This window comes from Cyprinus carpio, chromosome A19 (genome assembly GCF_018340385.1).
Source record: "Cyprinus carpio isolate SPL01 chromosome A19, ASM1834038v1, whole genome shotgun sequence".
NCBI classification, from domain to species: Eukaryota; Metazoa; Chordata; class Actinopteri; order Cypriniformes; family Cyprinidae; genus Cyprinus; species Cyprinus carpio.
Genome location: NC_056590.1, coordinates 17,493,490 through 17,512,804, shown reverse-complemented (window position 1 = coordinate 17,512,804; position 19,315 = coordinate 17,493,490). Strand labels below are relative to the sequence as shown.

At 38.0% G+C, this 19,315-nt stretch overlaps 1 protein-coding gene across 3 annotated transcripts in view; it reads left to right on the top strand.

Moving 5' to 3' along the window:
* Positions 1-19,315, top strand: part of LOC109102024 (tRNA dimethylallyltransferase-like) — a 50,873-nt gene that overhangs the window by 25,680 nt on the left and 5,878 nt on the right. For 2 of the 3 annotated variants that reach the window (XM_042776820.1, XM_042776819.1), the window contains exons 6-7: positions 68-179; positions 6,312-6,424. In XM_042776820.1, coding sequence (XP_042632754.1) covers positions 68-179; positions 6,312-6,424 — 225 coding nt within the window. Of the gene's footprint in view, positions 1-67; positions 180-6,311; positions 6,425-14,208; positions 14,287-19,315 lie in introns of all 3 variants that reach the window. The other variant, XR_006162650.1, reaches the window with a different exon arrangement.

Sequence of the window (19,315 nt, the reverse complement as noted above, 5' to 3'; positions counted from 1 at the left end):
TGTAGATTGGCACTATAACATGTCTGCTGTATCCTTATTTAATTTCCTTATTTGTCCTCTTCTTTAGCTCTGGATGAGAGGTTGGACAAGCGTGTGGATCAGATGTTGTTGCTTGGGCTGATTGATGAGCTCAAAGATTTTCACCAACGCTTCAATGACAAGAAGCTCAAAGAGAACAGGTAGCTCTCACTGTTGTGAAACAGAACTTTTTAGATTCATGATTTTATGAAACTAAACACTTCTAATTTTCTGACAACGCATAACCTAATATGCTAACTTGAATATCACATTGTCTTACATGCACTTCAGAGGAAAAAAAAACAATGACACAAATGTACCAAATTAACAAATTAGCAGTTTAAAGACAGGCTGTCATAATTGGTTGTTGGCTTTCTAGATTCATCAGTATCTATAATAACTTCATTTTACTAGTATTTGGTAAATAAAACCAGTCACCAATCTGTTGCACACCTCTAGGTTTGATATCCTCTGTTTGGTTTTGGAACTAGGTCAGTGTTTTTTTTTTTTTTTTTTAATGTATAATCTTGTATTACCTCTGAATGAACAATGTGAAACTTATCTCACACAAGCTGCCTGACACAAAAGCTGCACAGCTGTCTTTTCTTTTCTTCAACTGTCAGAGAAATACAAGAAAGCGAAGTTTTAACAGGCTGAACCTGTTCTGCACATCAGACCTTTTAAGTTAAGTTCTAGCAAGTTTATCACCTGCTGCTCGGTAAAATTATGTTCAAAAATAAAATTTGATCTCTGAATCTGTTTAAAACTCCTTATGTGAGTGTCTGCATGTATAATTCAGTTTAGATAGTTTGTAAGAATGTTTAGCATCTGTGGTATGAAAATGATCGCCGCAAGACGCTGGCGGAGTGAACAAGGCTTGACAGAGTTGTGAGTGAGGGCGCGGGCACAGTCTGTTGTTGCCAGATCCATATATTATAAGTGTCTTTGGACTTGTTTTGTCCACTTAATTTGACACTTTAGAAAAAAAAATAAAGAGGGAAGAAGTTTAGGGTTAGCAATATCTTTCTTAATTACAAAAGATTTGAACCAGTTTTGGTTTATTTATTTATTTATTTATTTTTTTTTTTTTGGTTTTTATTTGTTTTCATAGCAATATCTGGCAACAATGTTTCGCCAGCACTTAAACTTACAGTAATCCATAAATTCCACAGACAGGTTATTGCTGATAGGATACCACATTTTGTAAGGCAAATGCAAAAAACAACATAATATTATCTGTCAAACATTATCAGCGCTATCAAAAACCGTAGCATTTAACACTAGTACACAGATCAGTAGGACAAGTAGGTTGCAGAATGAAATGAAATATGCCAAACATTAGCCATGAAGAAGTCTATGCTATTTCATTAAAGGGATACTCCACCCCAAAATGAAAATTTTGTCATTAATCACTTACCCCCATGTCATTCCAAACCCATAAAAGCTCTGTTCGTCTTCGGAACACACTTTAAGATATATCATCCGCGCCCCAAGGATGCGCTGTTTTCTTTCAAATTAAAGCTAAATACACATTGAAACAGCACATCCTTGTGGCACGGATGATACAGAAGAGCATACACAGCATACGGTGATATGGACACTGTTATTTACTTGGCAGTCTATGGGACAGTCACAGGCCTCCCGGTTTTCATCCAAAATATCTTAGTGTGTTCCGAAGACGAACAGAGATTTACGGGTTTGGAACGACATGGGGGTAAGTGATTAATGACAAAATTTTCATTTTGGGGTGGAGTATCCCTTTAAGCATAGTAGTTAAATTTTCACATAAAGAGGTTCACACATACAAACTAATTGTTTGACTTGCAAGATTATTTATTCAATATAAAATGACCTGTTTCAGAAATATAACACAATGTCTAGGGATTTAAATAAACAAAAGAAAATAATCCATTGGGCAAGAAACTTTGACAAATAATAACCAACCAATGGGTGACTTTTGGATGGCAAATGACTCCTCGGAAGAACTGAGTTCTCCCAGAAGTACTACTGTTGGGCAGTTCAGCCAAACATTTATACTCTCCACCCATGAGTTATCCAATTAACACTGACATCACATGATGATGATAGTTATCCTGCCACCATCAGGTAAAGAAGGGAAAGACAGGGTCATAACAGTCCATACTGCTGCTTAACATTTGATGTGGCCATGACATTAGCATTAGACTGTGATTCAGGGCCTGCTATCTAATAAACTGATTTTTACATTTCATTGAGCTTGCCATATTTATGTAGACTATAACTATCTCATCATGCATATATATGTAAATATGACATTAAAATGAACTGAAATGTAATGTTCTCAAGGACAGTCAAAGCCATGTCAGCATATCTTTATAGTATGCTTCTCAAAGGCATACATCAGTGTTAAACTTTGAGACATAATTTATCCCACACCTTTTGAGGTTCAGACATCAATGAAATTGTTGACGATAAGTGCATGACACCCTGGACGCCATGGCATCTGCTCATGACACCCAAACAATTGTGAGAAACACCTTGGAAACCACTCATAATGGCCCAACAGCAACCACTCACAACACCCTCACATAGATATGCCCGTGCAACCACTCATAACAGCCTAACAATTTTATTGAAATGCCCTGGCAACCACTTATTACAGCCTAGGAATCATATGGAAAGCCCTAGCAACCACTCATAACACTCTCAAATAGATATGACCATGCAACTGCTCCTAACAGGCTAGTAATCATATATTGAAATGCCCTAGCAACCACTCATAACGCCCTCACATATATATATATATGCCCATGCATCCACTCATAACTAGTGTTGTTTTTGGCGGCCTGTTTTAATTTTAGTCTTAGTCTAGTCATACTCTTTTTAGTCTAGTCTAGTTTTAGTCAACGAAAACTGATGACATTTTAGTCTAGTTTTAGTCACGTTCATACTCTTTTTAGTCTAGTCTAGTTATAGTCGACGAAAACTGATGACATTTTAGTCTAGTTTTAGTTGACAAAAACTGATGACGTTTAGTCTAGTTTTAGTCAATGAAAATTGTATTTTAGTCTCTTTTTTGTAATGCAATTCTATTTAACCCAGTCAATATTGTACAAGTACCTAGAAGTATAGACGAAACCAAAATTTTCTTTTAGCCAAACCCATTTCAAACAAGGTTATCTTATTATATTATTGTTACCTTATAGACTCAAGAATACATCCATTCCAGACACGGAAGACTCTCTGATTTGAATTTACAACATTTATTTTACCAACCAAACATGTTAGAAGTACACACACATAAATTTAAATAAAAAAAATAATAATAAAAAACATAATAATAATAATAATCTGCAAATTTTTCTCCCAAAGACGAACCCTGGCTGGCCGGCCATCGGCCCCTTTCTCTGTGTCAAGGCTGATTTATACTCGACGCGTCCGCAATTTCGCTTGGGTGAGCGCGGAAAATATGATATCATCGCGGTGTTGCTGGAAGTTCGTTTTGAGTGCGTGCGAACTATTCGCGTGGCATAGTGCACAGCATTTTTTGTAACTTTTTTAAGTAAGAATTAGAATTCATTTAGATATTAATTATACACTATTTGCTTAAAGTTGTCTTGTGTTTGATGCATAATACAGCCAATAGTTTAAGATTGTTTTAAGTTTGTACATAAAGAAATTATTAATTCAACGCATTCATTACAAGACTTGTACAGGCAAATTACTTATTCTCACCGGTGATTCCCGACGGTTTTAGAGGACAATTACTCCTCGTCACTCCCCTGTCATTTCAAAGAATAGTACAACGGCGAACGTGACAAGTATAAAAGCCTCGTCCGTTTGGGAAGGTGCGCTCACAGTTAGCAAAGCCAGACGAAAGTATAAATCCTGCTTAACTTTGTTTGTTGTCATCTTCTAAATAAATAATGGCGCGAGTGGGACTTGAGGAAGTGACGTCGGTCGCGTCTGCGCAGTGAGACACAGGAAACAGAAATACTGCAAAATAATAGGCATGTTTGAGATGAGCAAATCACCGGTGATCACCGCGAGATGCATGCCGATTAGAAAAGTGTCCGAGTTACGTCCGCCTTGCTTTGATGTCATGCTGACGTATGCCAAAAAGCTCTCGCAATGGCGAGGTGGCTGTGTCGGATTGAGCAGTCGAGCGCAGTGAAATAACGTTAAAACATTTTGTTTTGTCTCATTTTGGTCAACGAAAATGAAGAGACATTTTAGCATAGTTGTTATTTTGTAAACCACATTTATTCTCGTTTTTATTCGTCAATGATATTGCATTATACATTTAATTATAGTCATTGTCACATGACCAGCATTTACGTTGCGTCTCGTCTCATTTTCGTCACATGATAAAGGTTCATTGATGACGATATTTAGTCATAATTTTCATTGACGAAAGCAAAACTACTCATAACACCCTAACAATCATATTGAAGCACCCTAGCAACCCCTCATAACAGCCTAGGAATCATATGGAAATGCCCTAGCAACCACTCATTACACTCTATGACCATGCAACCGCTCCTAACAGGCTAGGAATCAGATGGAAATGGCCTGGCAACCACCCAACAAAAACACCCTAGCAACCACATAGAATTGCCCCACCATCCACCAATGACACTGTAGGTTTGTTGTGGTGATTTTTGCAAAGACAAGCATCATGTAGTGGCACAGTGCTGTCAGTCAATTTGCCAATTAGGCTATAGATATATGGCACAGCAGATTCAGCTGTAATCCTCAGATCTTTTAGCAATCAGAACATCAGCGAAGCCCATGATGCTCTGTTCCGTGGTTTAGACTGTATTTACTGATGCACTAACAATATTTGTTTGAAAAGGTGATTAATTATTGATTGTTAGTGCTGTCGCATGCTCTGTTGTGCGGGTATATTAGTGGATGGACTGCACTGCGGTGTGTCTGTGTGGATGTTGATGACACAGCAGTGTCTGGGGTTGGGTGTGGCTTTTGCTGATTGATGGCCGTATGCCTGGCACTCCGTCCAGCCAAACGCACACCACCTCCCCTCTGAGACGTCTTTGTTGGCAAACTTGCCAGCAAAGCTCTTTTCTCCTCTTTCCTATGTCATCCCACTCTCTTCCGACCCCTTTTCCTCTTCTTTTTGTCTGCATCTGCTGCCCTTCCGCCAGCGCTCTCACCTTACACTGGGAGCAGTCACAAAGCAGCAAGGTCAGACTCTGCCTGTCTCTCCTTTCCATTCCCTCTTGGTCTATCCCTCTCGCTCTGTCCTGTCAATAGACCCCCTCCCCTTGCCCCGTCTGCACTGTCTGTGTCCCTATGACCGGGTGATTTATGTTTTTGACTCATTTTTACCCCAGGGGCTGGTGTTCTGATGCACCCACTGACCACTTTTCATCTAAAATTGAGTCCCATTAAACATTAAATTTGATTTCACCCTTGAGTTCGCCCATAGGGCCTAATACTTATGTTGTTCTTTTAAATTCTGCTACAGCTAAGCAATAACATTGATAATGAAACGTTCAAAAGGAAAACCTTTGTTGTTTAGTCTTGGTTTAATTACTGGAGCGTTAGGTGTGTTTGTATAATGAAGTGCATTTGAAAAATGTGAGCTGTTGTGGAAAAAGTGCACAATATATGGTGCTGAAAAACATGGGAACTCTTTAAAGTATGCAGTTTCATATGAGTCGGGTGATGCTTTGACAGGTTGCTTGTGGTTTTAGAATACTTTTACCAGTGCATAACTTAAAATAATATATTCATAGCAGTGAAATGTTGCAAATTCAAGCTTTTGAGAGCGTTTCTATTTCACAAAAATGCTTATTGTAACTGAGTTGCTGTTAGACTTCAGACATAACTGAAGTTCACCCAGATGGAGCACAACAGAAGGCATTTATTTATCTTGTACATCAGATTTAGGTTCATGTTTAATTGAAATGCATAGCTGAAAGAATCATAGCTGTAATAGCATTATAAACATTGCCTATCCCTTACATTTTATAGGAGAAAATACAGTAATGGTTTGCTGTTTTTGCAGGACATTTTTCTTCCTCTTTTTTTTTTTTTTTTTTTTTTTTTTTAAGTTAATTTTATTAAATTATTACTGTTTAAAAGTTTGGGGCCAGGTTTTTTTTTTTTTTTTTTTTATATACTAAACACCCTGGCAAAACCCAGAGCATTCTAGCGTTGTGGTGCTATAGTGGACAAAAATCACTTACATTTACTTTATTAAAAATCTACTGTAGTTCTTCAGTTTTTGTGCATGAATAATGGTAGTACTGTACATAAGGAATTTAGTTGTCATTCCTCTGTGTTTGCAGTCAGGACTATCAGCGTGGCATATTCCAGTCTATTGGCTTTAAAGAGTTTCACGAGTACCTGACAGCAAGTGAGAACATAAGTCAGGAAGAATGTGACAAACTGAAGATTAAAGGTAAGGATTCATTCTCCTTTTCATTTTGCTTAAACTTGAATGTCTTCAGTCTTTTGTTGTTAAACTATAAAGAGCTGTCAGTACAGGCCTTGAGAATGAACATAGTGAGTATGTTGATGTTCTTGAAATTTCTCTGCATGAGAACAGTTATGAAACCTTTCCTGACTTCGCACAAAACCGAGCAAGCACAATCTCAGACACTCATCCTGAAAACATTCTCATGCTCCTCCAAGCAGTTTTTTTTTTGTAACCGTCAAACAAACCAGCTTTTAAACAAAACACAAAGCAAAAACACTAGGTCCAACATTGATTAAAATTATCATTACATTATCATTGTAATACAAAAATATGACTTCCACCATCAGATAAGTTCATTGTAGATGTTCATCATTAGTTGCTGGTGATTAATTCTCATTACAGTAATGATTTCCTATGATTATGCTAACATGTCTGATGCTTATGTAATCAAACCAATAATTAAAAAATAGTACAGAGGGAAAGTAGGTTTCAGACATGTAATAAAAAACATTTTATGTCATATCTATTAAATGATTTACAGTCACAAAGTCTTTGTGTCTTTGTGATCTTTCACAAAGTCTTTGACTTATCTTCATTTGGGAACATTTTTCTTTAAATACTGATATGCAAATTATTTAATTAACCAGCATATATAATTCAGTTAAAACTGGTAATGGATTGACAGTCCTGTTATTTAACAAACAGGTATTGTCTCCTGACTTTCAGTATGGGAATTGACAGATGCAGTGGTGTTGGAGTCTGAGGGGCTGTAGAGAGGGAGACATCAGGATCGATCTCTCTCTCTCTCTCTCTCTCTCTCTCTCTCTCTCTCTCTCTTCTCTCTAGTCCCGTCCTGCTCACACATAAGTGCAGATTGTCTCTCTTCCTCTCTCTCTTTCTGTCAGTCAGTTGGATCTGTGTCAAGATCAATTACTGGTGCGCTAAGCATGAAAGTTGCAGCACTCATAACGGCACTCATGTCTGCTGAGAGCACATAAGTGCAGATTGCTTGTGTTGAGTGCTGAGCATTACTGACTTTGTCAATAGGCCATGAAGTCAACAATACTGCTCTTGGATTGGTTAGTGTTGCTCTGATTTTTATATGATGGATTGTGAATTAAATTTATGTTTTGTGGGGATTCCACTGCCTGTGAGCCCGGACAGGAAGTATTTTAACAGATTCAAGATAAATCCCTGTCTAGCCAAACTAGATTTCAATATGGAGATAAAGGTTAGAATCGTGCATATTAGCACCGTTTGTAATTTGGTTAGGCATCTGATAGAGCGTTTGGTCCTGCATTTGGATTCTGGTTAAAAATGTGTCATGGTATTCACAAAAATATGAAGCAGCAACTGTTTTCAATATTGATTATAATAAGAAATGTTTCTTGAGCAGCAAATCAGCATTTTAGAATGAAGGGTCATGTGATACTGAAGACTGGAGTAATTGCTTCTGAACATTCAGCTTTGCCATCATCACAGGAAAAAAATAAATAAATTAAGTGTTTGAAAATAGAAAATGGTTAATATAGTCTGCATTTTCTCTGTGCTTCAAATTGAATTGGCAACACTCTATTCTGTTGTCTACTGTAGTGTTGCACGATATATCGGTACTAAAAAGGTATCACAATATCCTGCTTTTAAAAATGTTGCGATTCCGCATTTTACTAGTACCAGTACTTTAAGAATGCGTTTTAACAAGAGCCGTATTTCCTGAGTTGCATCAACGTGTGAGGCTGATGATACAGTAGAGCAGTGTGTGTGCAGTGCTCTGCTTACTCTCCCTGCATAAAAAACATACATGAAAAATAAAATAAAAAAACATTTCACAAACAATATTTTAAAGCTGCAGTCGTAAGTTTTGCCTCTTTGTCGCCATCTCTGTTTAAAAACCTGGAATTGAAGTTAAAGTTGCCTCTTTGCTTAAACTTGAAGTTGCGGACAGTGTACTCTGGAACAGCTCCTATCATGAAGGAGTGAGAAAAGTGTAATAAAGCATGTGGACATGCCCAAATAAGATGTTAAAAACAAGCTGCCACCTTTGTCGTAAGCATTTAATGGCACTACCAATGGTGCCTAACGATCTTTGTCACATCAAACCAAATCTTGTTATAATTGTTATACTTATTCTCTGTTTTAAAAACAACATCAGCATGGAAGTATAGTTACTTGCGGAATAACACTATGCTCCCTTCGAACTGGTTGTCTTTAAAATACAAATCTTTTGTAATCCCAGGCTATTTGCTCCCTTCGAACTGGTTGTCTTTAAAATACAAATCTTTTGTAATCCCAGGCTATTTGTAATCAGAAGCACATTTAAAACTGGAATATAATTTAATTTCATTCACACGTGTTTCATATGATCCTTTCTGGATTACAATCCACCATCGAAATGATGCATTTAATTATTCTAGCTGCTGTGAGAAAAGGTTATAAACGATCCACCACCTGCAGGATCCTCACATGCGATAACGATGCAGTGCCATGCTCGAATTTCCCGCGAAAACCTACCTGTACCACTCAAATTAAAAAACATTAATATAAAATAACCATTGTGAATCGGGCTAAAATAAGGCAATAGTTTTGAACACTGGCTGGTTATGTACTTGCTCAAATATTGATTTTGGATAATTTTTTACCAAAAAAAAAGTTACAGACTGAAGCTTTAAAATTAGTTATTATTAAGGCTGGGTGATAGGGCCAAAAAATTATCATGATAAAAATTTTCAAATCAGTCGATATTGATAATTATCAAAATAAATTCAAATCTTTATTTCTGTCAAGTTTAAAGGCAAATTTTTGCTCGTAAGTAAAAGTTGTGCAAACCAGACCAACAGTTGTGGTTTTAAACTTCTTTTTATGGTCAGAACATGACAGACACTTCACGTTTTTGAATTCTTTAAACTTTTGCAGTGAAGTAAATATCTCTATATAGAAATTATTTTTTTTTTTCTTCTGCATGTTTTAATGAGCAATATTGTTTCAAATCTCCACCTTGGCTAAAATAGTTTATCAGTCGGATTCCCCTCTTGATATTTTCCCATTAAGACTGATAAAACAAACATTTGATGTAGTTGGGCCTAGTGTTTTATCAATAATAAGTAGCTGCCTTGCATTGGGGATTGTTCCTGCCTTCTTTAAGCATGCTGTAGTACATCCTTTAATTAAAAACACTAAGTTGGATCTGACAGATTATTCAAATTATAGGCCTATTTCAAAATTACCTTTTCTCTCGAAAGTGCTGGAGAAAGCTGTTCTTATTCAGCTGCAGTCTTTTTTGAATAGGAATTCTTTATTTGAAGTATTCCAGTCTGGGTTTAGGGAGGATCATAGTACAGAGTCTGCACTTTTAAAAGTTCTCAATGATAGTTTGCTAACTGTAGACTCTATTGTGATGCTGCAGTTTTGGTGTTAAAAGACCTTGGTGCAGCCTTTGACACCATAGACCATGAAATCATTATTGCATGACTTGAACGGTTGATAGGGATTTGTGGCACTGTTTTAAACTTGTTTAAGTCCTGTCTAACCAATAGGAGCTTTTCAGTTACCCTGGGTGAATTTACATCATTGTCGGCCTCTCTTAAATGTGGTATCCCTCAGGGATCCATTTTGGGACCCATTTTGTTTTCATCAGGGCCTTTCGCACCGCTTTAGTTCCAGAACTAAATGTCCAGTACTAAAGAATTTTGATTTTGCACAAACTATTTCCCAGTACCATTTAAAAGGTTGCATTCGCACCGACAGTGTGTACTAGGAAGTGACGTAAGCCGGTCGACAGCGATGTCATTTGTGCGCAACGTTCAACAACGGAAACATAGAAGAACAATGTTAACAACAGGAGGATAGAGGACGCTGTGATCGGAGCTGTGTTTTTGTTGTGTCTCGCGGGTTTCACATATACGTAAAGCGATTGAAAGATTCCAACGACAACTGGCAGTGCTACATTTGCTACAAGTGCCTGCACTTCACCGTCCGTTCATCTATCGCTGTTCTCCATACTTGCGAAATAAATTGATAGAATGTTTACAGTATGTTTACACTGCATTTTAAATCATGGCAGGTGAGGGCGTTTTCATATGTATTTGGCCAATCAATGTCTACTTACGTCACAGGTAGTACCTGTGTTTCGAGAACTAGTTGTGCTGGTTAGACCCTGCTCCGGAGTAGGAGCTAATTTGGTTCTCGAAAAAGGCAGTCCGGTACTAAAATCACACCCAGTTCGGGCAGTGTGAAAACGCCAAAAAGTGGGTAGTTCTACAATTAGTTCTGGTACTATGAAAAGGTTCCCGCGGTGTGAAAGGCCCTATTGTATATGCTTCCAATTGGGTTTATTTTTAGTAAACATAGAATATTGTTTCATTTTTATGCTAATGATATACATATATATGTACCAGTAAAGAAGGAAGGCAACTCCTTACACCGTGTCTACACCAGTTGTCGCGCCGCACCACAACAGCTAAAATCTGTCTACACTGGACGCGACAAAGTGAGCATTGAAAATCTATTTAAATTTGTGTCAATACGTTATAAATAGAACGCAGCAGCAGTTTTCTGTCTGGGATTTGTCGTGTCGTGCCACGCCGCATCCAGTGTAGTCAGCATCACTGATTATGAGTTCTATAGTGTTTTGTTGCGCCGCGCTGCTCGCGTCCAGTGTTGACACGGGGTTAGGGCCACTTCCTGCATGCTTAAAGGTGCACTAAGCAATATTTGAAAAAACACTATTGACCACAGTGTCGGACCGAGTTCCAAAACACACTTGCTGCCAATCAGCAGTAAGGGGTGTGTCTAGTAATGAGAGGGAAAAGAGATAGTAAGAGATGGCAGATTAAAAAAAATAGGAAAATTTTGGAGGAACAAAACATTAAAAAGAAGGGTTATGATCAGGCAAGAGGTAGGACCCGCATAAATATTGGAGTAGCTTTCCAGCGGTGGAGAGAACTCAAGGAGCAGGAAGGCCTGGAATCGGCAGGCATACCAGATTCCGCCATCGACCATGCCAAGGTTGTGTACATACGTGTGGGGCAGAGTTATAAAAATAGGGACGAGGTCCTGTTGGGGTGTGGGCATGTTTTTTTTTTTTTATGTATTCAGGTATCAACATCGTTTGGCAAAATTTGCTTAGTGCACCTTTATAGGACTTGAAAAATGGTTGGCTATGAATTTTCTGCACCTAAATTAATGTAAAACTGAGACTATTGTTTTTGCACACTCCAATGCATCTGGGTCCACTAATATTGATTTAAGCCCTTTATCTATTTATGGTAAATTTATGGTAAAAAATGTAGGTGTAATTTTTGCTATTGTGTCTTATTGCCTGGATTACTGCGATTCCCTATATGTGGGGATTAGTCAGTCCATGCTGTCATGATTACAGATTGTCCAGAATGCTGCTGCTTGATTGTTTACAGGTCCCCGGAAACTGGACCATATTACTCAGATTTTGTCATCTTTACACTCGTGACCGTTCCATTATAGGATTGATTTTAACATTTTGCTGTTTGTTTTTAAATCTTTAAACAGCCTTGCACCTTCTTATCTCTCTGACTTTTTACAACCTTACCATCAAGACCACGCAGGTCCTCTAACCAGAAACTCATGATAGTTTCTAGGTCCAGACGTAAACTGTGGGGGGACTGTGCTTTTGCAGTGTCGGCTCCGAAGCTTTGGAACAGTTTGCCTTTGCACATAAGAACTGCCTCAACACTGGTGTCATTTTAGTCTCTTTTAAAGACTTCTCCCAGGCATTTCTGCAGAATGCTGCTCAGTGATTTGTTGTTGTAACCTCATTGTTTTTATGTTGTATAAATGTGTGTTTGTTTATGTTTTAGAATCTGTACAGCACATTGGTCAACTTGTTGTTTTTAATTGTGCTTTAGAAATAAAGCACTATTTATTTCAATTTTTTTTTCATGAAACCGATTTGTGTTACCTGACTGATTTGTGTCACCTGTGTATCTTCAGTACAGCTTGCAGTGCAGGCTGTGATATTAGTAATATTTTATTTTAATTTTTTTCTTGTATCTTAGAAATACACATTTGAGTAGTAGCTTGAGTTGACCATAGTAGATTGAGTTAGGATGCAGATGTTTATCCTTTTAGCTAACTTACCAATGTTGCAAATATCTATATTAACCTGTAGGCTCGGTAGTTGCTCACCATAGTCCTGTGTAGTGGCACCGGCATGTGATTTAAAAAACATTTTTAAAGGGGATGAAAAAAACAAAAACAAGCACACACACACAAAGTTAAAGTTAAAGTTTTTTATTATATATATATAGATATATATAGATATATATATGGATAGAGTGGGATATCCATTTGGAACATCTGTTATTTAATTACTGTACTTCAGTTTGGAACATCTGTTATTTAATTACTGTACTTCAGTTGTTTTATGTTTTTGTCATAATATCGGCTCAGTAGTAGTATCGAGATATTATAGTCCGGTATCGTATTGCAGTCAGATTTTGGTATCGTGGCAACCCTAGTCTACTGCACAAACTTCAAACCCACAAGGGCTCATGATGCAATAATTTCAGATCTTTTGGTGCCACAGGTTACTGTAATATTCAACATAACATGACGACACCAGAGTTTTGTAGACAGAGGAGGTGGTTGTTTAATTAAGAATGAGGAGCTCAATAAAAATTGCACACAAGTTCAGATGTTTGTCAGAATGAAAGCTTTACGGTCTAACTGGACCACCTAGCAATGCTGGTTCTTAAAGAAATTAATACACAAATATTGATATTGCATGGTAATACTCCAGTAGTTAATTTAGCAATGAATTAATTTTGTATTACAGTATTATAATAGTAAGGCTGACCAATATAAATATAAAGTGCTTTTGAAAGTTTTTTTTTTTTTTCTTCTTTTTAAAGTTCAAGTACAATATAAATATAAAGTGCTTTTGAAAGTTTTTTTTTTTGTTGTTTTATTTTTTTAAATAAACTTTGTTTGTATCTCAACCTACATAGCATGAGAGCTTGAGTGTGCTTAAATGACTTTTGTTTTTAAACCTTGATATCATAAATGATCATTTACTCATCCTCATGCCAATCCAACCAAATCTTTCACGCATCTAAATGTACCAAAAGCCATTATAAAAATATATAGCTAAGCTGCGTTTGCTCAATTGACCATTTTGATGTGCTCAATGTTAGTGCATTGATCAATGTTTGTGTGAATAAAAACCTAAAGTAAATCAGTTCAAATAAAGTTGTAATATTTCAAATAAAGTAATTCAAATAAAGTAAATAAATCAAATAAAGTAAATGTGTCTCTTCAGAAGACTTAGATTAAACCACTTGATTCAGATAGATTACTTTTGCGATGTGTTTTTGTAGTTTTTGATGCATTAAAATTTTGTTGGCAAGGACTTTCAAAGTACAAAAATGATGAGTGAATATTTTTGGATTAAGTGTCCCTTTAAAATTAACAGTTCAAATCCCAAATTTGTCAAAAATCATAAATTTGACTAAATTGTGCTGTCGTAGAACACAGACACAGCCCAGTGTGCTCTGGCACCAGTGGTATACTGAAGTGGAAGTGGATTGAGAGAGAGGGAGGCTAAGTTATAAAGGAACTGCCTCTTCCTCTTTCCCTCGTTCTCTAGGTTTTGCTATTAAGCACTTAAAATTGTGTCAGTAAACCCATCATGCATGACTACTTTTTTTTTTACTTGACTTCTCCCACAAACATCTCACACAGTATTTGTTGTGACAGTCATGTATCGATCTTGTTATTTCCTCCTCCTCTCACAGGGATCGAGTCGCTCAAGCAGGCAACCCGCCGCTACGCACGAAAACAGAACAAATAGGTCCGCAACCGATTCCTCAAGAGTAAGTCTCACTGAATACACACTCTTTTCTAAGTTTGGGTGCTGGTGTGGTGTAGTGGTCAAGTTCAGAAGCCAGCTTATTTAATCTCCACAAAGTACCATACTTCAGGTTATTCTAGCTATAATATCCCTGGAATAAATTCATGGAATGGCATTGCATGAAACCTTTAGTGTGACTTCTCTTCCCCTTTCCATCCTGTTGCTATTGTTTAAGAGTTTAATGGACTGTGAGGTATGGTCTCTGCTGCTGGATGCTCCGTAACAACACAGCTGTGCTAGTTCAGAGTGCATCGTAGCCACTGGCTTTAATTTGGATCACAGGAATTGCAGCCACCGTTCCCTCATCTGAGTTCTTTGTTCATTGATGTGCATTACATGTTGGCTTCACTCTTGGCTTGTCTGTTGTATATTGGCTTTAGTCGCCCTCAGATGTTACTGGAGCGGTGTATGTGTCTTTTTTTCGTTTTCTTTCAGAATGTTCCAATGGTCAGGTAATCACAGCCGTTTTAACGAGATGGACTTTACATGGACCATTAAACACACAAACAGCTGTGTAGAAATACAGTGTGTTTGTTTGAAGGCTACCCCTCCCTTACAGACAGTCTCCAAATTCCAAGGCTCAGGGTTCAGTATTTACCGGCCTTGGGTTGATAAAAGATCAAATGCTTGTAAAGCTTGGGTGTTTCAAGAAACGGTCAGTCTGAACAGTTTGTACTTTAACTTCCTAACAGACAACAGCCAAATCAGCAAACCCTTCAATGGATGAACAGCTGTGTGTGTATGTGTATGCTGGTGACATCAGGGTGTGAAGTTTATCTAGAGAAAGGAAGTGAAGGGCACTTCATAAGAATGGAGCATGTACAAGTGAAACACTGTTAGTTGTTCACATAATAAAAGCTGTAAAGTTAAAAGGAGGGTGTGTATGTGTGTGGCACAGGGGACTTTCACACAGGATGTGTTGTTTTGGTTTATCTTGTATACAGAAACAGCTAGACAGAATGGGACAAATACAAAACGCAGAAGACCCAAGGGTGGAGGTGTTTAAAGTTAAACTAATTTTAACTTGTTACTTATAGAGTGAGATGCTAAAAAAACATTGAGGTGTGGCACAGTGGACTGTTTGATGCATATGTACGTAGACTGAAAATGTAAAAAATAGTACAGACAGAATGCAATAACTCCTCATGTTTATAGAAGCTATACAGGAATAATTCACCCCAAAATAAGAATCATATTGTCAGACAGCATGTTGTTGCAAACCTTCCTGACTTAAACTCAAGAACTTGTACATTCCATTTTTTTCTGGTCATGACTTGACATGACAGTTTTCATTCATATATTCATTTCTTCCACTTCTCCTCTTTCCTGTTCTTCACGTACCTTACTTTGCTTCCTGTAAGCACTTCAGCATTGACCAAACCAATGTCTTTGATTTACCTTTGATTTCCACTAAACAAGTCCATGGCCTTCATTGCCTGGACTGTTCCTCCCAACATTATCCGGGCATTTTCCCTTTGACCCCTGTTTCTGAGGATCCTAGGCTGGATTGACCCTTGCTCCGCAACCCTACAGAGACTACCAGCAATCCTGTTAGGCCTAATGAGATTAGGCAGAGACAGTGGCTAGCCCTCATTAAGAGTAATTTTGTGTCCCGCCATATGCGGCCGGACCCTACAGACAAAGGCAGCATTAGGTGAGATCTCTTTGAATGTGGCCTTCTTCCACGTCCTCCCCTCACCTCTCGAGTTATATGAGGAGGAGCCTTTTGGTCATCATCTTCACCAGATCATCTCTGGCACTTTGATCAGTGATCAGTACTGTAGCGCAGCAAGTTTCTACTGCATCTATGCAGTATATCAAGCATTTTGTCATCCTAAAATTCCTGTCTAAATTTCCTCTTTAGCCAGTCCATCTCAAGGCAGAGTCCCAGACCATATTTTCTATGACTATTCGAGACCAGCTCCATCAAGTCAAAGTCCATGCCGAGTCCACATGCTCCTGAAAATATGGTCTTGAACTCGAACTTGAGACAGATTTGAGTCAGAGTCTGGTCTTATCTGCAGTGAGAGTGCTACAACGCTACTATTAGGTTTCTAAGAACCAGCTAAACTCGGGTCATCTCTTTGTTGCCTTACTTAACAGGGTTCAACAGGCCAGTCTGTCACAACTCTAGGTTGTTTCGTCCTCGTTGAACCCCTTGAATCCATCCCCACCACCAGAGCAGGACTTAAATGGCCGGGGGGCCCCTGGGGTTGAGGTCATGTTTGGGCCCTATACCTATACACTACAAATGCCCTCAACTAGAACACAATTATGGAATTACACAAAATACACAAAAATTAAAATATTCTTTGAGGTTTATATATAGTACAATTAATATGCAACTTGTCTAGTCAGAGTTTAGATGTAATATTAAATCCGTTGAGAGATCAAAACATCCACTGAGCAAAAAAAATAAAAATAATGTATGATGTATTAGTATTATAAAAATGTATTGTCATATCTGTGTCCTCTTATGTCAGATTCTTAAATTTAATCAATAAATTAAATCAGAATAAAAATCAAATGAAATCACTATCAACAAAATCCATAGATGGATTTTGCATAAATTAAGTTTAAATATAACATTTAATTGTAGAAATATTAAAATATTGTAAAAATGAAATAATAAGCTACTTTTTTAAATATGAATATCTGTTCTATATCAACATATTTAAAAAAAAAAAAAGGGGAAACTTATTTAATGGCCATTTTTAGTTTTTATAATCATTTTGAAGACATTTCTGCCCACTATGTGTGATGGGAGTGAGACGGGAGAGAGCACCCAAAACTCTTCAGATCGCATAATTTAGTGGAACTTTAATATAATATACTGTACAATCTTCCTCTGTAAAGAAATGAGGCATGAACATATGAGAATTAATCACTATCTTTTGGCCTAAAGGCTTAATGGAGCTGTTTAAAGTAGCCATGTGATCCAAATAATTGGCGCAGATGCGATTCAATGCGTGTGTCCTCCTCCTGTGTGACATAATTATAAATACCAGTTTATGCTGTTTGATTTTAGCCTCGAAAGTCACAGTTGGAAGCTGTTAGCCTCAGCTGGCCTGTTTAGCCCTTGCGTGTGCAGTGGAAATGCGGCTAATAATTTCTGAGTGGAATATAACTGCACTTAATTTAATTTAATTTAATTTAATTTAATTTAAGCATTTAAGCATTTCATTTAATTTAATTTAATATAACAAATCAAACAAACACAAATGGAGAAAGGTGGGGCCCCCTACACAGCGGGGCCCATGGGCTGCAGCCCGGTCAAGTCCAATGGTAAGTTCCGGCCATGCCCACCAATCCCCTACACTTTGCTGGACTCTTTGCTGGTGCACATGCACTCTCAGACTGCACTTCCGCAAGTGACGTCACTTGCAATGTTTTTTATTTATTTATTTATTTTATTATTATCATTATTATTAATTGAATCTCTTTACATTTTACAACAGTAGCCAGGTGGTAAAGACAAGGAAAAAAATAATTACAATGTCACTTGCACTCTGCACTCTCTAAGCTACCTGCGACGTCACTTGCAATTGACACAAATCATGCGTGTTGCCAATGGAGACGAGATGCTGTAGTGGTTAAATGATTAAAACTTATTTAGTACTTTAACGTACAGGGTGCTGTAAATCACATGTAGGAGAGAAAGACAATACCCGCACATCCGTGGCCACAGAAAAGAAATATGAATATGAACACAATGTGCAAAGTCTCTCGTTAAGTGTTTTCCTCACGTAAAAAACCATTAACTCTTAATATGGCTTAAAGCATAAGACAGTGATTTTAAAAGACCAACTTCAATACAGTATATCTTTTTTTCTTGTCTTCACCACCTGTTGTTAAATGTTGAGAGATTCAAAGTAAAAAGATTGCAAGTGGCGTCACTTGCACAAGTGCAGTTTGAGAGTGCATGTGCATGTCTGCGCGCAGACCCTTTTGGGACTCTGACCTGCTTTTGGTCTGGTTAAGCTCCTGTGGCTGTCTGTCAGTGGCCTAACTGATCCCTCCCTCCGCACCCCACGCATCCCAGCGCCTCATGGGGCCCTCAGCTGACCGGTCTAATCCTGCAGGCATTAGTGTACTGCTAGGAATTCAGATTGGTGGCAGGAGGTTGGAGTCTGTGGTGTGGCCTCTAGGGGATAAAGACTGTGGGGTCATTGAGAGCAAACTTGGGTTCATTGTCCTCCTGGCCTCTATGGGGCAGTCAACAATTCCTCTTTCATTTATCAGTCAGTTTTTTTTTTTAATTTGTTCTTTTTATTTATTTGTGAATTGTGCTCTAAGGTGCTATGTATATGCCAGTTTGGTATATTGATCATAACTCTCAGAGCAGTCAAAGATTTTTTTTGGAAAAGAAGTTCTTGTGATGTGCCACCATTATTAAAATCAATTTATTTGCAGCCATTAGCCAGCTCAAATGTCAGCACGCTTCTTTGTAGAGCTGAGCCCATTTTGAATCCTACTGTTGACAGTGTAACATCTTAATTCAGGATTAGCGTGAACTGAGCTCCATATCTCCCTGTGCTTCCCCAGGGAGATTGGGCCGAGCAGCTTGGGGGGTAACCATGAAAACGGCTCAGTTGACGGCTCAGGGAGGCAACGTGAGCATTAAACAACAGTCTCTTGCCTTTTGTCAACGATAGGGGAAACCTGAGTGGGATACGCAACAGGTGCGACATAGAAAAGTGTCCCCTTACACTCTGCACACCTCGGGACACACCCCGCAATCCCTAAAATACATTCCCGCTGCAAGACTGCTGCCAGCTGCTTGCGTACGGGCCTTTGTGTGCATTTATATACATAAATATGTGTTGATGACCTTGTGAGATGGCATACAGAGAAGTACTGCATAGATGAAGATTTTCACGTAATGTTATAAGCAAGTGTAAATGAGATTAAGGGATGAGAGAAGCAAAAACACAGCTGCTGATGTGTTGACATGGTGGCTGCAACCTACAGCTGGAAGTCTGGTGATTACG